Consider the following 23730-nt stretch of genomic DNA (forward strand, 5'->3'; position numbering starts at 1 on the left):
CACTTTTTGAGTGCATAATGCAGCTTCCTGGTTCCCTCCCTTAAAAAGTTGGCGTGTGTATCTAAAAGCTGTGGCTGTGATGCAGCATGTACATTTATGTGTCTCTGTTCCTTGAGCATGTGGCTGTCAATGTTCTGTCAAGTATTTGGAATGATATGTGTATCTCTCTGTCTGTCTTCAGTCAGGGCATCCCACCAAACAAAAGGCTGAAAACATAGTGGAATCCCCTGGCTGGGTTCAGAGGTGGCACATCACCTGTGATGATCTCTGGAAGATTAAGTCAGATGGCTGCCAGCTTTACTTGATTTTACTTTTTCCTCCATGCTGGATTGAGGGTTCAGTTTTAACCCTCTGGGGTTAACCCATGGCAAACAGGCAAACTATTGTGCGTGTAAAGAGAAAAACTTGTCCTGTTTAGTGAGCATATGGAATCTATTCTGCTGGCATCCCTCTGCTGCTGGCAGGACAGGAAGAGCAGACTAGAGAATCATCTGATTTCCATAGGTTAGAGAAGAGCAGCTACTTCAGTGTCTGACAGCTGAGGGTTAACTTTCTCCTTGAAACTCTGGGCAATGCTCAGTCCTTGCTCTAGGGCTACAACAATGTACAACTCGGCCCTACAAGGAAGCCAGGTGCTCTTTGGCTGCAGCCTGACATTAAACTGGCTTGTTCTGATGTAATGGGAGCTTTATCTAACTTGCTTGGGGCTCAGTCTCTCAAATAAAAGTCCTTCCTCATAAATGGAAGCTGCGGCAGCTACTCTTCCAAATGCAATTGTCCCATTGGTTGCAATGTAGGATATTTTGGTCTGCGACTGAGCATTTATCATGCTGTAGCAGCACTTGGGGCTGGCTGTACAGAGATTTTGGGAAGATTTAGTCTTCGTGAGGAAAACTTTGAAGATTATTAAAAGGCACAAGAACTAAATTTCACTGTGATTAATAATCCAGACAGAAAGTACTGGAACCTTCTAAATAAGAGAGGACCAAAAATCTGTTCACCCGACTGCATTTCCTAGTGCTTTGTCAGAATGCTGAAAGCATGAATGGATGCAGTGGATAAAGTGGAGTATGTATGTATATCCCATGGGCATGCACATATACCTGTGGGTATGTCTGTGTACACTTATAGGTATATATGCATGTAACAGCAGAATTTTAGTATCACATAAATACTTAGGGATTTGTCATGATATTTTAATGCAGTGACAGCTATTTCACCTTTGTTTTCCTCTTTATACATCTGTGAGCCAGCACAAAAATGTCATCCATTGGGGCAGGCAGCTTTTAACTGTGACTTGGTACTTGTGTTGTCTCCTGTTCTGCGATGGGAAGCTTTGCTGGTGAGATGCCATGAACAGACATGCACACTCCTCTGCCAGTGGTGCTTCTCTCACTTAACTCTCACGCCTCTCTCCTTTCTTCCCTTCCCTTCCCTGTGGAACCTCACTCTTGCATAACCCAGCCCGGAGTTCACGGAGCGTTTCAACCCCAATGTCCTGAAGGACTCTGCCCTGTCTACACACAAACCCATTGAGGTGAAGGGCCTTGGCGGCAAGGCTACTATAATTCACGCCCAGTATAACACCCCGATCAGCATGTATTCCCAGGATGCTATCATGGATGCAATTGCAGGCCAGGCACAAGCCCAGGGTGGAGAATTTGCTGGGTAAGGTCATTTCCTTGTGTGGAATGCTCTTTGTCTGCATGGTACATGTAACAGTCCCTGCCTGCATGACATGGTTGCTCTTCCTGGACTCTTTTTATTGGGGTATATCATACATAAAAATACATATCAATACTAGACAATGTTTAAAAGCACTTCCATGTTTTCAAGTTAAATGGATAGATAACTAGAAAACCGTAGCATGGTTTGTGCTGGAAAGGACCTTAAGGATCATCTAGTTCCAAAAGTCTGCCATGGTCAGGGATACTTTAATTTAACTTTTCACTTTTAGTATTCCTCCTAGAACTGGTAAACCACACAAAAATATATCTAGTGCTCTGTATATGACAGTGGATGGCTTTTCATTTCTGATGACCATGCTTTGTAATAACCACTGTATTATATGCATAGCTTGGGAATAACAGGAAAGGGGGGTGGAATTTTTATTGATATGTGAAGAATGCAAAATATTTATTTAGTACTGGCTACTGGTTTATTCTGCAGAATGGAGTGTTTTGCTGTATTTTCCCTCTCCCTGGTTTACATACAGTACATATGTTTTACACATATCCTTTGGACTATGGCAAAAGCCACTGATCTTTAATAACTCTGCTTTTACCAATGCATGTTTCTGGAAATCCATCTGATTAACTTATCTAGAACTGTTACAACTTAACTGAGATTACACATGCAATGAATGCAGCCAGGTTTCTCTCTTGCCAGGTGTCTTTCTACCCAAAATTGAACTTGCTTTCTTTTCATGTGACACCAAACATAGGTACAGCAACACACTTTAACATAGTTTCTTCTCAATATGTTAGCTTCAGGCTTATTCAAAATGAACCTGGATTATGTATTTGCTTCTGCTCCCTTTTACTGGCCATTTTTCTCTCTTTTTTTAATATATATTTTTTTTCCCACTAACTTTTTGCATCACAGCTCTACCTAATGATGGATCCCAAGCAATACCTTTAGCTGGTTTTGACCATGACTCAGTGAATCTCCACATGTGTTGAGTAGACTCATATTTCCAATTAGCCAAGTACAAAGAGAGAAGTTCATTCATTCTCTGTTCTTTATAATGGTTCACATCTTTCATAGGCATGGATTATATGAGACATTTTATCATATATTGGAATTTTCTACTAAATGCAAATGGTAACGTTTAAAAAAATTGCTTATTTAAGTGATCAGATGATTATAAAATTGCACTGCTGAGTACGTGGATCCTTTTCATTTTATAAGCAGCACATGAAAAGAATCTCTCAAATGCAGTTCCAGTCACCAGGAGTGGCTCTACTGGACTGGAAAACAGCCTTGTCTTTTCCCACCTGTGGAAGAAATCAAGACACACTGTGTTGCAGGGAGGGGAAAATGCTGTTCCTGGAAATTCCCAGATAGAGTGAGAGAAGTCCAAAGAGTGCAACCAGGGAGATTAGGGATTTGTTTTAACAGAATTGTGAAGTAAAGAATCTCAATAATAAGAGAGGCTTGAATAATAAATTAAAAGATAGTCATGAATTATATTAGATACATACATATATATATATAAAAGATATATACATATATCTTTAAAATAACCAAATGAATGGATACATAGATAAAAAATAGACTGTTATGGAGTGTTGAGTCATTACACCACCAGCAGCAAATTGTGTGTTAAACATCACTGTGTTCTAAAGTTTTTACTTTTTTTTCTCATTTTGAACATGGAAGCCACCTATTGCATGGGTGTTTTTGATATGAGATGGTTATTTCCATTAATCCTTTTCTATTAGACAGTTCTAGTTAAACATTATTCTTTGCAGACAACTTCATGACTATGTTCTCCCATGTAATGTTGCAAAAAACAATTTTTCTTTAAGATTAACTATATCAGCTACCATTTAAGCTTTTGCTTCATTTTGGAATGTGACTCCTAAGCCAAACATTCGCCTGATCCCAGGGAGAAACTAATGTTTTTATTCCTACTGTGCTCAGAGCTACAGCCTGTCTTGTAACTTTTCTTGCCTTTTTTTTTTTTTTTATTTGTAACACTTAGTGACTATCCAATTTTCTCTGTAGGTTTTTTTATTACAATTAACACAACATTTTTAATCTATATATCTAGCAACCTAGCAAGGGTTGTGCTGCCCTAACAATGGCCTACCCATTGACTGATACTCATTCAATTAAACCTTTAGGTTCTTTTGGCTTCCATGATATTCTGAACTTTAATTTGCAGTGCAAAGTGATATGTTCTTTCCTTTGCTTAGTTGGTCAAGTCTGAGACAAGATTATGCTTAATGCAGAAGTATTTGTATGAGGAGTTTTTCATATAAATGCAGACCACATTGTGTACTGATTCATCTTGTGTCAATTCTCTGCATATAATTCAGTCTCAGTGCTTAATTTTTCTTCTTCTGGCTTTTCATTTCACGTTAGAGGTCAGCCCTGAAGCCACAAGATGTCTGTAAGATGGTAAGCACACTCAGACTGCAGACCTAAAGGGCAGACAGTACCTGGCAACATGCTTACCTCTTCTATCTGTGATGAAGGACAGACAGGCTCAAGAGAAGAATTCATCTTCTAGTTTCACTATTTGAAATCAGTGATGCTGTAGCTTAGTGAGATCAGAATCAGACTCTTGTCACTTAGAAAATAACCCACACTTACTGGACCACCATGGAAAACACAAAGGAAAGCACAGAATTATTCATACTGCAGTTACTCAGACATCACACTGGAACTGAAAGGCAGAGAATTTTGAATGCCATGGCTTCTTATCTTTTCTTCTCTTTCTATGTTGTTTTTTGTTTTAATTGATTTTGTTAAACCAAGAAGCAAGAGTTGGTTGCAGTAAAACCACGTGGTTAGTACATTTTGATTACATTTCTGTCAAACCTCTTCTAAATTCTGTTATGCAGTTTTAGCCAAATTCACAAGTCATAAGTAGACATAAATCCAACATCTTTATCCAGACTAAGAACTGAAAAGTTAAAGTAGCAGAATCAATAATGTGATTGGGTAGAAACTAAAGTCTCATGTATTCTCTACAGTAAGTCAACTTGGGTAGATATTTACCAGTCTACATGAACTTTTGGTTTTTTATTGGGTTGTGGGGATTTTTACCTCTTAGCCCTTTTATTGAATAGCTGGAATCAGTCTAATATCTGAAGTCACAATATTTCATGGTATGTCTACACCAGGGGTAGAACACTGCAGTGTTCCTAAGTTTTACTCATTATCTATTTAAATTAAACCTGGTTAATGACTCCAGGGTACCATTCATGTGGTAAACTGTAGTTTATAATGGAGTCCAAAAAATAATAATCCCACTGTTACTTACTCAAAGAAGTTTGACTGTCTTTAAAGTTTGTTTTAATGTCAATAATGTGTGACTAGTATGATGATGTGAAAAAGGAGTATCATTCCTTATTGACTCCTACTAAAATACCTCAGGCGGTAGTGTGAAAACCCACGAAAGCTCTAACCCATTTGGGAAGAATTTTTTTTCAGTAACATCTATTTAGAGTAATATGCTTAAAGATGAATAATATTTCTGCACATCCACACCCAGATGGAAAGAAATTAAATTACAAAGAGGTATAACAGAGGTATTAACGTGGTTATGTGCATCTTTAGGCTGTCTGTAAGAATCAACTGTCACATTTAGGTTTATGAAATGCTCCTAATCAGCAATGCGCTCTATTTTGCACTTCCATGCTGAGTGGCTCATATGTCCTAGTTACTCATCTACAATGTAATTATGATTTTAAAAAAAGAAAAAGGCCTGTTGAATTAAAGGCAGATTTGGAAATATTCCAATGTATTACATTAATTTAGTTCAATTTATATGAGCATGTTTCACTCTGCTAGGGAAGTTTAATTCACCAAGCTCCATTTCCTGCCTTAATCATCTACCATAAGGATATTAATATGTCCTGTTAATGCCACACATTGCTACTGTGAAATTTGTGGTCCAGCCTTTGGCTCTAGTTTTTTAACTAACCTTGAGTTAATAGCATAATTATACATAAACCTTTAAACTGCTTTTTTTGTATATTGGTCATAATACAAGAACAAAGCATTTCAGCAAGAGGATTTAGTCAAAGGAATTTGTACTGTCTGTAACTTGCATGGTGCTTTGCCACAGTGGTCTATGGTCAAAGTCAGCAAAGGTTTATTATCCACTTTGCAACAGTATGCAGCTGGGAAATGTGCTATCACACTGCTAAAAACAGCAGGTTTTTAAGCTTCAGCAAGATTAAAAAGTCAGTCTGGGAATATAAAGTTAACTGTTGGCCCAACTCAGGCAGTCAGCTATAGCAGTCATACAGGGCAAGGTACTGGGTGCTCAGCACCCTCAAATGCCTCTGGGGTCATCTTTTGGGGAACATTAACAAGACCCTTTACAGTGACAGAACTTTTCAGCACAGCCAAGTGTCAGAGGCAGCAGCAGAACAGTCCCGAGTGGGTTGCTGACTTACTGTTGGTATTACAGAGAAGCTTTTCCATGCAAAGACCATTCCTGCTCCCACACTTTCTGCCCTGCCTCAGCAAACCCTTCAGCCATATGTGATGGGCCAGAAGAGGAAGACTACTGCTCTCCCATCTTCCACTAGGAGCAACACTAGTGCAAGCAACTGATGGCACACCCTCCCCAAAATAAACAAGTCTACATTATGCCTTCTGTACCTGCTAGTGTTTAGATATTGTAAGGATAGTGGTCTGGAAACACAAGCTAAAAGAGGAGCTGGAAAATGCTGCTTCTTCCTACAGGGCATCTTCCACACTGAGAAACATTTTTTACATAACTTATATGTTTTGTGGCAGAGCTTAAACTGAAGAGTCAGGGTTTTTTCTAAGTTCACCTTTTTTCCAAGCTGTGCTCCATCACATAGATGATTGTGCTGAAACATGCAAAAAAAAAACTTACTGAGGTTTGTGCTGTGCTGGGTCCTCAAGAAAGTGATAAGTTTGCATATATTGGGGGTTATGAAGAACATAAATACTCCTTCAATAAAACCTGAAAACTCCTAGAGAGACAGGGTGCTTTTGGGTCCATATAAACACTGACCATGTTTGTGAGCCACTTGTGGTCTGACCTGAAGAACACGTCCCATGCTATTATGTCCAGATCCATCAAAACCGTGTATTGATGAAGAGGAGTGTGTCAGCTGGAAAATACTGATATTTAAAGCACTACCTGGTAATATTTTTCATCACAGTGTACGTTATTGCTGTGTGTAGGATGTCAGACATGGTTCTTGGCTTTTTCATGATTTCTCTCAGGTCTTCAAATCACAGACTCAGCTTCTCTGTAGATTTTCTCTGCACAATGGTGTCTTAGAGAACACTAAGTTTGAGCCTGAACCAAGGAAGAAACTTTTATAGCAGGGGGCTGCTCCTGGAACTTTATGGCAGTGACTTAGTTGGACCAAATGGCCCTTAACTTTTAACAGAACCGTTTCTCAGTTTTCCTGAAGTTGAGCTTGCTGCTTGCAAAGCTCTTTATGGAATAACAAGTTAAAGCTGTTACAATAAATCACTTGCTTCAAAAATAGACCTTGTATTTAGAGAAGCCATGGAGCCAAGTTACTCCAAGCATACATCATCCCCTCAGTGTATATTCCTGCAGCTCTGTTAATAGTTAATTTTAACTGTGTGCTATGCAGAAGTTATTTTCACAGGGGGAAAAAAAGGCACTATTAAGTTACTAAGCCTGTTTCTAGCTTGCATCATAAATCAAAGAGAGGTTACTTCACTTGTGCTACAGACTTTTGTAGCTTTGATTTTAGGTGTGCACAATTGAAAGTTTTCTCCTGGACATATCAGTTTGCAAGATGAGTAGACATGTTGTAAGACTCAGATACATTCTGTTACTAAAGATTTCAGATACAGCATATGTATGCAAGTCTTGAGTACGTCTAGACTTCTTTGCTTCACAGGTTTAGTAGACAATGAATCTAGACTTATGGCAGATGGAAGTTTAATTCAGTTTGACAAAGAATCATCTCTAGAAAGAGCTATAAAAGCCTACCACATTATTTTTATAATGAAATATGGTTTTTATTTCTAAGTACAATCTCAAAGCGCATTGGCCCAACACTGTAATTTAAAGAAGTAGCATAAAGCAGTATCTACATGAAGTAATTTTTATAAGAAATAATAGGGGACAGGAATTCTCAGAGAAATAAATGGTTTTGCCTGGCATACTCGCCTTTATCCCCACACGTTATTCTAACCACTGTAAACTTGTGGCTTCCTTGGCTGAGGAATCATAAACAGATATTTCCAAGCATTTTCATGCTGTTTTGAATGTGCAGATTTGATGATAACAGGCCATTCTAAAGATAGAACAAGCCATAACATAAAATTGATCAACGTATTTTTTTAAGAAGTGGTAATTTCAAAGCCATGATGTGGATTGCTGTTACTCTGGGTGATAAACTGAGACCAGAGGGGTTGGGAGGAAAGCCACCATGTGCCGTTTCACAAGGTTTCGCTTTCTGAATTGCAGTACCCTCCCTCTCAAAGACCCTCACGTAGACAGTGCCTCCCCGGTGTATCAGGCTGTGCTGAAAACTCAGAACAAGCCCGAGGATGAGAGCGAGGACTGGAGCCGCCGCTCCGCCAACCTGCAGTCCAAGTCCTTCCGCATCCTCGCCCAGATGACTGGGACAGAGTACAGTAAGTGGAATAACAGAACATCCTCCTCATCCTGATTGCAGATTCCTGTCGTTATGTATCGCCCCGGTATTGGCCACTGGTACTGAAGGAATACTCATGACCAGACTCGTAGTTTTCAGTCCAAGATCCTGGATGTAACTAGAGAGAATAGGAAATCAAAGTGTACAGTCTCACCTTATGCTTTGTGAAGAAAATTCTTTGATCTGCCAGGGGTCTCACCATAAAACTGTAACAGACTCTATAGTAAAAGAGCATTTGGGACCCCATAGTTCTTCCTACTTACAAATAAAATTTCTGCAGTGCAATTTTTTGTTCTCCAGAAGCCTAGACTTACAAAGCTGTCTTTCATTAGAAAAAATGACAAATGGGTCATGTCTCTTGTAACAGCCTTTTATAGAAGTGACTTCTGGAGGTCAAAAAAAATCATGGATCACCATTTGTCTTGAATCTATGATTCTATCAGCCCTGTTATCTAAACCTAGATCTGCTATGAATGTCACAGGAGATTGAACTTTGCTGCTTGTTGCCTATGGAAATATTTTTCTGACCACCTGGTACTAACTTCACAGCTGGTTTCTGATCTAGAGATAAGGAAGTTCAGGGCCCTTTCCCACATCAGAGGGAAATAGTTAGTGTTTCCTATGAATCTGCTGCTGATGCCTCTTGTGCTTTCCTGCAAAACAGCAGGACCTCTCTGTAGAATCATTGCCTACAGCTGTGAAACACTGCTAATAAATGAATGACAAAGGCGTTGTAATAGCTACATTCCTCCTAACATCCTCCTTCCCATCTCCAGGGAACTGCTCCTCCTCATGGTGTTCTTACAGATTCCACTGCTGCAAAGTCAGCATGAATGCACCTTTAGATAGGCTTTTGATAAGTTTCTAAGGAACTTATAATTTCATCATAAAGTCAATTCCTTTCTTTCTTTCTTTTTTAACTGAAACATTTTTTGTCTACAGTGCAAGATCCAGATGAGGAAGCCCTGAGGAGGTCAAGGTAGGCAACTCCTTGTGAAAAATATGGCTTTCTCCTTCCTGATAACCCAATAATGTTTTAAAATGGCATTAATATGAACCTCCTTTATTATATTTTTGTCCTAAAATAGTCTAATACATTTACTTAAAAATCACTGAAGTTAAAATGCTATTTGTGAGAGGCATTTGAATGAGAAGGATAACAAATTAGCATGCTTTTAGGAAAGACAGTGCAAAATTCCTGGAGTGTGTGTTCAAATCTCAAAGCTCTTTGCTCATGCAACTTTCCTGTACTTTACTGGGTGTGTGAATGTGATGAATTCCAAGCCCCGTGTAACTACTTGACTGTGTAACTGGATGAAAATATATAATGTTGTGATAGCACTGAAATTTGTGAGCAATTTATTTGGATGACCCTCTGATTGACATTTGATTCTCCTTAAATGATACAGTAAAGGAGTTGTTTCCATCCATACCCATAATCATTAGCTTATGTTTTATTTGGAATAAACATGACCCAAATTTATAGAATACGGAAGCACAGGACTGCTTTTGCTAGTGGATAAATGTGTTTGTTTCATATGATCCATCAAAAACACTTAAAAAGTGGATATGTTCAGAGATATAATATGGAATTAAAGATTTATCATCATCCTGCATAGCCAGGAAATAGATGTATTAGAGATTCTTATGTTGAGCTAAAAACTGCAGTTGAATCAAGAGCATCCTGCGTGTAAGCCTTATTTTCTGTTTGCATACTTCAAATCCCTATTCACATGAGCTGCTCTAAGCCTCTGGCTGGGTTTGTGATGTGTTTGATACTCAAACCACCTCCTTTCCTTATTCTTTTTTTTTTTTCTTTTTACTGCTGTACGGCTTCTTTAAAGGTTCTGAGCTTTTGATCACAGTGCAAGTTACAAATGTTGAATCAGTGAGAAAGAAATCTGTTATCTTCCCTGTGAGAATACAAGTGTGCTTTCAGCTGATGTTTGCTATAAACCTTCCATTGCAGTTCACCCCAGTTCATGGCTGAGTGCCCGAACATCAGGCTTGACATTATATCCCTCAGGGATTTATTTCTTCCCTCAAATGTGCAAGCCTAATTCTCATTAAATGTATTGTGCATTATCTGTTTTGATGTAATAGCACACATCCAAATCCTTACTATGATGGGATTTAAAGCATTGTGATGAACTTAAGAGTCCCCCATTCACATCTGAGAGTAACATGTTGTTTTAGAGGAATAATCTTTCTAGGTGTAGTCTGTGGCTTTGGAAAATACTAGATACTGTAAAATTTAGGTGGTATCAGATATGTTGACAATAATTATCTAGTAACACATCAACACGTGGAAATTGCACATTCTATCTCGAAGTACATGACTATATTCACTGTGCTTTGCATGTTTTCTGCAGTTTTGAGGTTTCACTGTGTTATCCTTTGTTTTCACAAGGAGATTCTGGTTGTGTTTAGGCACAGCTGAACAGGTTTAAGGGCATTCATTGGAAGTAGAGTTAAGGGAACATATACTAGGTAGTTACACAGGAACTGTGCAATTGGTGTGAGCTCTGGGGCAAGGAATGAAATGGGGTCTCCTTCCTGCCTCCCTGACAGTGCCTGTCCCATGTGGGTGGGTTGGTGCCTGCCTCAAGCATTGCCCACCCTCCACTGGAGCTGTGGTAGCAGAAGCCCCAGTTGTGCATGCATCGATCATAGGCAGCTCTTTGGGGCCTGTTGGACCCCTTCTGTTTCATCTCTTGGGAAGGCTCCTGCTACTTTTGATTTTGTAAGGGATGGAAGGACCTATGACAGATGCACAGACTCCATACTTGAACTTCACTCTTCCAGCACAATAATGGAGTAGAAAGTCCTCTTCAGTATCTACTCCAGATCCAGACTATACAACCACACCTTTCTCCACGTCCACAGTTTGGGATCATCTAGAAGGTTTCCTGGGTTCCTGAAAGCAAAAGGTTTCCATGAAACTGCGGAACCTGAGTCTTGCCAGATTCAGTGTTGTGTTAATGCCCTGCTGTGCTGGAGTTCTGGAAAAATCCTTCACGTTCCAAAAGTTAAACTGCCAGAGATTTTGGAGGGCAGGGGACTTTGGTCTCAGAGCATGCTGTGAGCATGCTGGTGCTTTCTCTTGCAAGAACTGCATGAAATGCTGATCAGATTTCTCCCAAACTCTTGGAGGACAGGGGCTGATACGTGTAGCTTATTTCTGACAGAACTGCTTTACATAAAAATAGTCACTTTTAGATTGCTGCTTCTAACTTCATGACATATGTTCTAAATGAAACCCATGGAGCTTGGGCATTTTTGAGTGGCAGAATATCCCTTTCAGTTAATATTAATGAGCACGTTGCATGACTGTCCCTCGCTCGTGCTGCTGCTATTTTGAAGGCACACATGAGATTATGACTTGCTATGAAAACTTTCCATTGCTGGTGTGATGATCGTTGTGGATTATTTTCTGGAAAGAAGGGATCTATTTCAAGCCAAACACATGTTTCTGAATACCTTTTCCTTGAATGGAGGGATAATATCTCAAAAGTAGTAAGGGAATTCTTAAATTGCATGTCAGACCCACTGTAGCTGGTACACTCTGGTGCAACTGGAAAAAATGCCATCAGGAAGTTTCAACTAGGAATACTTTATATCTTTTAATTACTTAAAAGCATAAAAGATATTTTGGGAAGTCATGCATCAACACTTCTTTAGGAGTGTTACTTGCATGACACTGTGTTATTAAGAACAGAAGATTTAGAAATATCAGTGAATTTGTTGGCATTTACTCTGTTTATTGTTTTGTGCTTTCTTCAGCCTGAGGAGTAAAACCAGCTCAGTCTGCTCCTTTCTGTTTGGCTGGTTTCACTCTCAAGTTCCACTGCATTAACACAATTAATTGTCTTGTGTTTTGAGTGTAAATAATGAGGAAAAAAAATTACCTTGTTTGCAATGATTCAAACACATTTTGCGAATAACAAGAACATTTTATTTTCCATTCTGTTTGATATACTTCTCCTCCACTGTGCTCTCATCTCACATCCCCCTTCTTCCCCTTTTTATTTACAAAACCTGAATTTAAACTGTAGAGTGTCTAGAAAAGGCTAAATCCTGAGAGGTGCTGAACATGGCTCGACAGCCCCAGTGTGCAGTCAGAGGTAGCCAGGGAGGGCAGGAGATGGCCAATACTTCACAGGACTCTGCTTTGAAAATCCCATGTTGTTCTGCTTTGTGACACCTATGACCAGAAATATTTATGCAAATGTAAACACTAATACTTACTAATGCTGAGAAAAGCTGTAGAAAAGTACTGCTTAAACCTGTGGGTGATGGTCCTTGCAGGAAGGACAGCAGGATATATATGGGCTGGCCTAGGTGTTACAGAATGGAAAATACCTGCATTCATTTTGCACTTCTGTGAGTTAACTGTCACTGACTGCTCAGTTGGGGGCAAGGGAGGGAAAAGCCAAGAGAAACTGGTGGCAGGAAAACAATGGGATTACACTGCATTTCTAGCAAAAGCAGCCCTGTAATACCAAGCACAGGTCAAAGAATAAGAAGTTATGTCAAGTTACTTCTCAGAAATAAACAACTGCAAAACCTTTCATACATGGTCCAAAAAGCATCACCCAGCCTTCGTTGTGCTGATTTGATAGCTGAGGAGAAAATCCAAATAAATTGCCATTGCCCTAGTTATAAGGCAGGGAAGTGGTAGCCATGGTCCCTAACCCCTTTCTTTCTCCCTCCTTTCTTTCTTCTGTGTTTATGTCTCTCTCTGTCTCTGTCTTTCTCTCTCTCTCTCTCTTTCTTCATGCCACAGGGAAAGGTTTGAAACGGAACGTAACAGCCCACGCTTTGCCAAATTGCGCAATTGGCATCACGGCCTGTCAGCGCAGCTCCTTAATGTCAAAAGTTAAAAGCCCACGTTTCTGGGGCAAACACAGACAGAGTTACAGTCAAACATTAACTGCTGTCCTGAGTTAGAGCCCCAGCGTGTCACACACACTGCTGGGGCCTTGCTCTGTAGGTTTCTGTCGTTAGCCTGTTAGCCATTCACTGTCACCACAACTAAAAATAACAATACAACCCAGGTCGTGTTCTTCATTGCAAAGTAGTTTAGCTTTACTCCTTTACTATCTCGAACTTCAGTATACAGGAAAACATCACTATTGTAGTCCCTTAACTTTAGGAGAAAATTAGAGGGAAGTTGCTGACAGTATTTCTTTAGGAGGAAGAAGAATGAGACTTTTACTGAGTTTTACTGTAAAGATAATGAAGTAGGAGAAAGAAAGTTGAAAAGAAAAACTGACTGGCCTAGATCTTGCTAAATGTACAACATACTTAGTTTGCATAGTTGAATGATGCTGTTTGAAATAAGATATTAGCAATGTGAAGTTGTATTTCTTCAATATATTATACTGGTAGAGGTTATTTGCTGAAACCATTGCTGTAAGTTTTGTGTTGGAAAATCGAATTTATCATTATATAAAAGTGAGAGATAGCTGGGGTTGCTCAGGATCTGCGAGGAAATGACATTTTGCTAGAGGTGATTTAGGAGTGGGAAGAATATATCATACTACTGTTGCACTGAAGCTTTTAAAAGCATCTTTTAAGTTTTAAGGAATATGTTGCCCATTCTGTATTGCTCTTGCTTTGACCCACACTTTTTCTGTATATAGCAGCATGCTTTATCTGAAATAAAACATTTTAAAACTAAAATAATTATGTGCCTGTTTTACAGAGTATTTTATTCTGTTTTAAAACAGTAACTGCTTCAACTGATTATTGAAAGAAGGAGAACTTTTCTTTCCTGAATAGAAAATTTGGTCAAAAATCTTTCCATTATTAGCTAGAATTATTATTGACCTTTAAGTTGTCTGAATTAGAATAAAACTGACAAAGCAGCTGAAAGAACAACAGAAATGAACAAAATATTTTTACTAAGTGTGAACAAAGCATAATTAATAGGTAATAGCATAATTAATAGATGTTAGATGACAACCTATTGATAATATTGTTTAGCATTTCCATTTAAATAATTGGCATTCTCTGGCAGTAATTATTAATTTGTCTCTGTGGCAAAGGCACTCGAGACATTGCTGGTGCTTAGAATGAGATCTTTTTGTTACAATAGTACAGTTCTTTGCTGTGTCAGTTGAGACATGGCAAACCTATAGCCAAGGCTGCCAAATATTCCATATTCCATCTGAAGTACACCAAGGGCAGTGCTACTTTCCTTTCTAGTTTGTGCTCTGATCATCAAATGAAACAAAAAATGCAACTCCATTGAACAGTTTGTGGTCTCCATAGAAACAGTTGATGTGAGCCCTCAACTGGCTGCATTAGGAGTCCTTGGCACTGACTGAGGCAGAAGTTTCTCTGATGAAACACTGGTCTCTGCAGTGACAGACTGACTCTATCACAGGCCTGCTGGCAGCCTTTAGGGTTATTTTTTTTCATTGACTTCTATAAACTGCAAATCAGGTACCTTTATCTGGTAGCAATAGTTCTGATCAAAGGATCAGTGCATGAGATCAGACTCAAACTCTTGTGCTTTTTGCTGCTTCCAAATTTGTATCAGCAGTCAAGTTCATTCAAACTCCCATTGTTTTTCTGTGTTAGAAATAAGGAAAAGCTACAGTTCATGGAGAATTTTGCATGAATCAGCCAAATACTGGAGTGTTTAAAGGGCTATCATACATATTTTTAAAAAATCAATTCTTGAGTATTATTAAAGAGTACATGAGCACTAGTTGCTTCTAAAATGCATTTCACTTTTCTTAGCTAAGTGCCATAGCAATTCAGTAGACATGCTACTTAATTCACAGCATGCATGTACACTTTCCTTATGGGAACACAAACAGGTTCTGGTCACACCATCTTACTACTGCCTGTAGAAAATCAACAGCACTGCATGAAATAAGAGCAACATTTTATATTTTCCTGAATGTTGCCAAGATCAAACTTTGGTGAACCAAAGTGGTGGTGAATTTTATTTATATATGGGAAATTTTGATAGAACTTAAAATATCAAGAGTCAGGTTTTTCACAAACATTAAATGTACCTAAATAAAAAATTATCCAGTTCTAATTTTTAACCAGGTTAGATTTTTGACATTTTTTCTGAATAAGTATTAATACAGTTTCTTCACTTAAATAGGAATTGTGTATCCTTAATGTTTTATGAACAAAATACAGATGCTATGTTTCAAATAGTCCTAGTGCATGTGTTATAATGAAAAAGAAAACGTCTAGATTATATCTCAGTGCTTACACTTAATGTTATTTTGAAAGGTATTTTTTAGTAATTTGATAAGATATAAAATTAATGGAAATGTAATTAAGGCACCCCTTCTCCTTAGCTCTCTTCAGTGGGTTTAATGATAAAAATTCATGCATATAAACCATGTAATCATATAAAGAAATAATATTAATCCTTTTTTTATGTAGGATACAAAGTGGAATCTAAACACTTTCCAGGCTTGTAGAATTTCAATTTTTTATGTAGTTACAGAGAAAAAAAATTAATAGAAAAAGATCTTGATTTGGTAGCTTTTGGAACTTTTGCAATATTGAAGATCTTTTGTAAAGGTGCCTTCATTAATCCCTATGGCAAGATTTTCACTACAGCATATTTCTACTACTCAGTCCAGTCCTTTTTAAAAAATCTTCCAAGTGATGGACTTTGGATTAACTGTCAGTCAAATTTTTCTATGCCATTTCTTGTTTATATTTAGATTAGTTATTCCTCAACTCTTCCTCCTCAGAAATCTTCTTTTATGTAGTCATGGCAATCTTCAAGTCCAAAAAATGTTACCCATCTTTTTTCATGTAACTGTGAAGAGGCCTTGGTTTTGCTTCCTGAGTAGGAGGTGGCCTTTGTAGAGAAATTGGCCTGGAGTTTTCATTCTGCTACATGCCATTGCTAAAGACTGTAACAGACTGAGGTCTGATAAGAAAGCATTAACAGCTTTGAAGAAACAGTAGCTTTGTTCTAGCAAAAGGTCAAGTCTGTTCTAGTTTTGTTCTATTTTTAGTATATTCGGGCTTATCTCACTGTATGTGGCTTCTAATTGACCAGCACCATCCTGCAGTTTCCTGACCATTTGCAGAAGTCTGCTGTTTTGCCTAGGAAGATTATTCACAATTAATGACAGTGAGGCTTAAAATAGGTTCCCGATTGAAGACTCGATGAGTCATGTAATTCTTTACAACAGCACTGATGACAGGCAGGTGTATCTGTCCCATGCTGAATATATTTTGACCTGTGACTGCTCTGCTGAGCAGAGGACAATGGTCAGTGACAATACTGTCTTCTAAATAGCCTTCATGCCAAAAATAAAGTAAAATGCAGGATGTGAATAGTGATATTCACTCCCTGCCCATCCCAATATTGCCAGTAAAGCATAGTCCTATAAGCATTTAATGAAGATACAGCAAAGCTGATGCCAGTAGGAAATCAAAAGGCCTTCCAGGTAAATCTGCTTGTCTGGTTATGGCACAGGGACATGCTTATTTTCTGCTGTGGTACAAGACTCTTTGATCTAAACTAACCTGTTTCCCAAATCCTGCTGCCCTGTCTTGTGCTCAAATGGTCTCCCCTCACCTCCTGCAGTGCTCAGTTTGCAGCAGAAACACTGACTGCATGCAGTGTGTGCTGATGGGACGTGGTTAGAGTGTGACTTTAGGAGAGTGGGTATGAGAACTTGACCTGTCTCCCTTTCATGCATGACAAAATGAGAAAGGTTCTGTGGCTCTTCCCCTTGCCTCCCTCTTCTCACCCCTCCCTGTGCAGGAAGGACAGGACGTTTGTGCTAAGCCAGAAATACAGAGGTCACTTCATTGCACTTTCTCTCTTGTTGTGCACAACTGGATGGAGTAAATCTTCCATAGCAAGGAACAAGTATTTTAGGGACTACTTTATCACTTTTCAAAAGTCCAACTCTTGCACATCACAGAGCTTTCTGAAGCCTTCCTCAGGGGCAGATGAGGTGACACCAATTTTTTTACTTGTACAGTCGGGTTCCCACAGGAACTGAGTTGATTTTGTGGATCCTTTAGCAGTGTCTACCCTGAGTTTCAGTGACTGGGACTATCGTTATATGTTTCAGAAAATGCATGGATACTTACACAAATGTTAGCTGGCAAAGTTGAAAAGCTAGAATTTTGGTATGGTACATGGTATTACCAGATAATTGCTTCCTTTAATCAATTTGCCTTTAATTGACAGCTTTCTGCAGTATCCATGAAAATTAATTGACTAAAATTTGCTTTCAAGCACAATAACATCCTTTGTTCTACTTCTGCTTATCAAAGCCATCTGACACCACCAAGACAAGCTAAGGCACCTTAATTCCCTTCCTTGGTTGGCCAAAATTTCCAACAATTAGCATTGCTGACCTTCCCAATTGCCAAAAACCTCCTGTTTATATGCTGCTCAGATTACCAAAATCCTTTTGAAAGACATACTCTATCTTTCCACAAAAGCCAATGAAATAAAGCAGACTTCTCTAGGCAGATTTCTCACTTAAGGAACATAACTGCAATAAAGGATAATAAGCACATCAATTTAATATATTCAGTTCTCTGCTTACCTTTTAGCACCTCAAGAGTGACAAAAGCATGGGAATAGTGAAATAACTCAGTGGAATTCTGAGTGAAACCAGAAGGGAAAATTGATCAAATTTAAAGTCTTTCTTCCTCAATATACTTCTGGAGGTTCTATGGGGAAAAGAGCTATTTAGAGATCATAAATCCCTTGTTTTCAAGCCAGTTCCCTGTAGAACTAATTCATCAGAGACAGTGAGTGACTCTGGGGTACAGTGTATCCACTTGAATGTACCCACTTAAAATTGAACAAGCGAGGGCTCTAAATGCAATTAAGAAATACCATGAAGCTTTTCTCAAAATAGTTCATAGAGAAAGTAATGCATGAGCTAACAGAGCTTGTTAAAGCTTGAGATTCAGTTTGGGGAGTGGATGTACTGACCTGTATGTAACATCTTGTCTTTACCATCTCAGTCTCCTGCATGTTCCTGTCCACCACATAACATTTGCACATGCAGGAATTAAGATTAACTTTCATTCCTACTGTGGAACCTTTAAAATTCTCCTATGCCTTCTGCAGCTGCTGCAGGCATTTAACCAAGACACCAGTGCACAATGCTGCCTCTCTCTCTGACTAGCCCCTTGCATTGCCTTCAGTCCAGCAAGGGTAAAGCAGTTCTAACATGCAGCAGGCTTTCCAACAAGCATTGTAACTCAGACCACTCAGCTGTGGTCTGTGGATCATCAGCCTGGCTCACAGAGCCCTGCTTAGGGTGAGCTGGAGCATAGCACTGGCACTGCTTCCTTTTATTCTACTTCTAAATTGCATTAGTGTCAGCAAAATTACCCTAAATACTAATAACTTCCTCATAGTTCATTTCCATGTGAGCATTTGTTGTAGCTGATCCAGAATGTTATATGACTACAAGTGAGAGAGAGGGAAGGTAAGAAAATCCTTAAGAGAGTTTATGAAATAAAATGCAATCCACATTCTGAAAGAGTGACAAGTGTTCTAATTCATACCACTTAGTTACTTGACTCAGGAACTGAACAGCACAGACACATTGCTGTATTTCAGAGGCAGCTGCAAACTTAGCATAATGCCACATAGAAGTATGAATTTTCTTATCATCAATGTGCACAAACTAAAAAGTAGGTCTAAAAGAACTACCAGCTGAAATTGAGATCTCTGGGTTCTTGTTCTCTCAGCTTCCCTGGAGAAAAGTGAAGTCATGAAGAGAAAGAACACTTCAGTGAAAGGGGAATTGTTTCCTGGCATACAAAATCTAAACTTATTGTGCACCGGTTTTGTCTGTAATGGTCACAAACAGGGCCTGAAAGTCCAGATCCTGTGCTCAGGTGCCTGGTGGCAGATACCTGCACTTTACCAGTGGGGCTGTAAAAAGCTGGGCCAAATCATTCTGTTCAATCCAGTTGCACACTTAAGGCCAAGACAGGGAATAATTATGCAAATTAAGTCCCAGCTCAAATTGCTACACATGCTCAGAATTTTGCAGTCTTTGGTGATAAAACTGAAAATGGGAGTACCTATACTTGCATGGCAAATATCACTCTGCAAATCTTGGAAAAGAGTGACCTTCCCTTTCCCCAACACCAATGCTGCTGTGTGCCCAGCTGCATTTATTGTGTGACTGTTACATTTAACAGCAAACTTGCAGGTGCCACTAAAATGCATTCAGGGGAGGTGTTGGCTTTGATTTTAGCGAGCTGCTTTGACTGAGTTCCATACTGCTTGTTGAGAATGAGTTGCTGGGTTTTTTCCACTGAATCTATGATAATGCTTTTCCTGTTCTGTGCCACTGTCTGCACAAACCAGGATACCTTCTGAGAGAAATGTATTTCCCTGTTTTGGAAAGCAGACACACTAGGAGGATATATTACAATATTGCCACGTTTTGGCGTGGGCTGCTCACATTCTTAACTACAGTGGCTGAAAAAGAGAGACTAGCTCTTCTACCCCTTTTTTTCTGATTCCAAGCTAAAGTTTTAACTAAACCAGCATGATAGTTGTCTTCTGTCCTCTCTGTTAACTGCCTATGATTCTTTGTGTGTCTTAGGATGTCTGTGTTGGAATAACAAAAATACAGCATGGGGGAAGAAAAGACAAACATCCTCAATAGTTTTATAGTCATCTGACCATGGAAAAGTTCTGAGCTGCAAACACAGAAAGGTAGAAATAGCCTCATTGGATCAGAACAGCAGTTAATGTAGCTCATTGTCCAGTTTTCAACAGTGTCAGTGTCTCATGCCTTTGAGACAAAAAAATGTTTGAAAGGCAATTACAAAATAACTTTAACACAACTTTACTCCCAGACACCCTGTAAAAATTTCTTTTGAAGTTATTTTGTAACCTCTACTTCTTAAAAGGAAATCATATTTGTAGGCAAATATGCTTATGTAAATATAAGTGTGTTAGGATGAAAGCTATTGTAAGTCTAACTCCAACAAATCTGCACCATACTACTAGAAAACCAGAATTTTTAAATTCAATAGATATAGACCTTAATAATCTGTAAATCCACTTCCCCTTTCATAAAGGGCCAGTATATATCTGTCAGGTTCTGTAGTAGACTACTGGATTACTAGTACAGGAAAATACCAATAAACTGAATAGATATATTTATTAAAAAATCTATAATCTCTCATTAAAGAGGGTGAGCTGATATTTTAAATACTCAACTGAGATTCAGGGAAGCTTATTTCAGTTCCTTGCCCCGCTGTAGACCTTCTTTGTGACCATGAGCAACTCTATTAAGTTTTAGTTTCTCATTTGTAAAATTAGAAAAACAGTCTTGCTCTATAAGAGTATAGAGAAAAAAATAAATTAGAGTATTCACTTACTGCTTCAGTCTGAAAGACAAAGCTGAAGGACCCTGTGGTCTCTCAGGATTCCTCATGTTTCTTATGTCATTAGGTCTTCCTTAAACATCTGTTGCCATCTAAAGAGAAGGCAGGTGGAAGGTACACAACCTCCACATTTCAGCTTGCCTGTTATATGTAGGTGTTTGGCAATCTTTTACATTTGCTTTCCAAAAATAAAGTAGAATGGGAAAGTATTCCCATGTCCAGTTCATAGAGTTCAGATTTAACATACTCATTGGAAACTCTCTGAAGTGTCTGCAGGCTCTTTTTAGGATCCAAGAGCACACACAGGCTTGGCCTGCAAAGGAATTTTGTGTTCAGTTACACCAGTTCTTGTTGGTGTGTGGGGGAAAGACTCTATTTCTAATTTCAGTCATTCTGTCTGCGTGACCATATCCTGTGGCATACTTTTATGAGAAGGAAGCATTTCAAGATTTCCACTGTATAATATACCATGTAACTGGGAAGACAGTATATTGTGTAAATCTTGTTTAGATATATGTCCAACATTTAATGAAGTCTGTGGGAGTTGCACTGTTCTCTCAGAATGGCCCTTCTGTCAAAAGCCATTTCAGTGGGGAATAAAAAAGCTGCAGACAAAAAACAAACAAACCAACCCCTTCCCCCCCCCAAAAAAAAACGCAAAAAAAAATTCATTTTAAATCTCTTCCAGATAGCTCAAAACTACTGTCAGTTACTGGAGCAGCCTGTGTAGCCACAGAGATATAAACTGCTCATAATATTCTGAGCCAGATTTTTTCATGTGGTGAAGGTATTGACTTTACTGAGCCTGCCCCAGGGATGTATTGGACTCAAAAGTAAAATTATTTCTTTATTTAGTTACAGAAAATGTTTGATTGTAAAGGCCGTAAATCCAATAGCCTGTTCCTCAAAATGCAAGTATTGCAAATAAGAGGCACAATGGATTTTGAGCCTTTCTTATTGTTAACCAAATGGGCATTACTCCTGTTGACTGGGAAGAGAAATAGTTCCTGGAAGCCAGACCATGAACCTTTGAACTCATCTTTCCCTCTACTCTCTGCTTTTTCCTTTGCTTTATTCTGTGGAAGTAATTTTACTATACTCTCTCTTTTTCACCTTCCCAACTCCCCTGCCATCGTCACTCAACGTCATCCTATTTTGTAAACTCAGGGAAAAAACTTTTATGAAATGCTGACCTCAAAATCAAGTGACTTCTTTTGCTCTTCTTTGGTGTAGCCACAACTAATGGGGCAGAAAAGTTTGGATCAGATTAATAATAACAATAGAGGCTTAACACTGCTTCAGCCTGACCCCAGCTGCCTACCTTTTGGTCTTGGCTGTGATCCCTCGTAGAATACTTGGGAATAAGCAATGTTTTATTCCTTTCAGGCTGTGACTGTGTTTTTTAACGTCCCTGCATGACTGTGGCTCTTGGTGTACTAACACTTCCCACACACACACACACACAATCTCTAATCCATCCTCCTCTACCCAGTTTCATCCTGGCTTTGCTTTACCTGACATTGCAATGAACTCACAACTTGGTTCCCACAAAGGCAGTGTTTGGTTTCTCATTGCTTCGGAGTGGTGAGCTGGTTGATCTCATCAGGGCATTGGTTTTCAAGACAGGCCCTTCCAGACCCACCCCAGTAACACTGGGAGTCAGGTGGCAGCATCTGAGGGGCGTTTCACATCCACTTCTAGGTTTGAAAATCTGACTTCATGTATTTTAGGAGTTACATTTTAATTAGAGGTTTTAAAAATTTGTAGAGGACACCTATGCCCAAACCTTTGCTGATCTAAACTGGATTGGTTTGTATAACTTTGTTAAAACTGAGCTAAGGAGAAGCCATTTCATATATGACTATACATACATATGTATCTGTAAGTACATAAACACAGAGACACATGTAAAATACTGCTAATAATGGGGAAAATGTTAAGAATAGCCTTCCAAATGTAATGTAAGTTAATGATTGGTGCCCAGCAAATCCACATAAATACATGTATTCCTTTTTTTTTCCCAAGGGACACTGCAGAAAGAAGGTGCAGTTGGATAAATGAGGACATTTGCTTTGTGTTTTGTAATTTCAGATCCCAGTTAAGAAAAGTGTTCTCATAAACCCATCAATTTCAGCACAATTCCTTAAATAAGAAGGGACACAACCACCCACTAAATTGCTAAATACTGAGACTATCTCAATTACTTAAGTAACTGGATTTCAAACTTAGGAGTTTAAAGCTAATGGATTCTATTCTTTATGAAAATACTTTTGTCTTAACTTCTTACAGATACACAGTTGCTTGCACTTAAACTGATTAGTTATTTTTGTAAGCATGTGTGTGTGTTTACAGAATAATAGCCCAGTCCTCTATCAGAGAAATCAAGGCTGATTTACTCCTCACCTCAGGAAGGAATGATTTCTAATTGAGGGAATTCAGTGAAGGAATTGTTTCTAATCTGATTTACATTGAGAAAACGAGTACTTGGATAGGACAGAGAATTTTTAAGTGATACCAGGCACAAGAAATCCTTCTTGTAAGAATCTGTTACCCATTTTTATCGCTTCAAAATACCAGATCCTTGAGGATTGCCCAAGTCTGATTAGTTTCACTGCTTGGATTTGGCATCAAAATATGTTCTGCTGGAATACTACTGATTTTTTTTTTAAGGAGAACTTATTAAAATCAAGACTATTCCTGAAATTAAAAGCAGGCATACAACATCTAATTTGTAACTGTTAATTTTCCTTTTACTTTATTATTGAAACAAAGTTGTTTGCAACTGATAAGAAGCATATAATTATAAGAAGCAATATGCAGTAGACTTGTATATTTGGTGGGTTTCACCTGGAAAGCTGAAGAGATTTCTCACAACTATATTTATGAGCAACCACTCTAGGATGCTTTTTGCAACCAAACATTTCTGCTCAACCCATTTTCTTTCTCCTTGGTTGGTTTTGGGTGGGTTTTCTTGCCACCACTGGCAATTGCA

The 23730-nt window shown here is 38.7% G+C and overlaps 1 protein-coding gene and 1 long non-coding RNA gene across 12 annotated transcripts in view; one reads left to right on the forward strand and one right to left on the reverse strand.

Moving 5' to 3' along the window:
• Positions 1-23730, forward strand: part of LDB3 (LIM domain binding 3) — a 116992-nt gene that overhangs the window by 60111 nt on the left and 33151 nt on the right. For 8 of the 11 annotated variants that reach the window (XM_064662453.1, XM_064662452.1, XM_064662454.1 and 5 more), the window contains 2 exons: positions 8168-8337; positions 9300-9336. In XM_064662453.1, coding sequence (XP_064518523.1) covers positions 8168-8337; positions 9300-9336 — 207 coding nt within the window. Of the gene's footprint in view, positions 1-1464; positions 1669-8167; positions 8338-9299; positions 9337-13143; positions 14046-23730 lie in introns of those variants that run through there. The other 3 variants (XM_064662463.1, XM_064662457.1, XM_064662462.1) reach the window with 2 other exon arrangements.
• The window catches only part of LOC135417865 (uncharacterized), a 64551-nt gene continuing 42281 nt past the window's right edge, over positions 1461-23730 (reverse strand). Inside the window, exon 4 of the long non-coding RNA XR_010432252.1 lies at positions 1461-8475. This is a non-coding gene — a long non-coding RNA (uncharacterized LOC135417865). The remainder of the gene's footprint in view (positions 8476-23730) is intronic.

Source organism: Pseudopipra pipra, chromosome 8 (genome assembly GCF_036250125.1).
Source record: "Pseudopipra pipra isolate bDixPip1 chromosome 8, bDixPip1.hap1, whole genome shotgun sequence".
Lineage (NCBI taxonomy): Eukaryota > Metazoa > Chordata > Aves > Passeriformes > Pipridae > Pseudopipra > Pseudopipra pipra.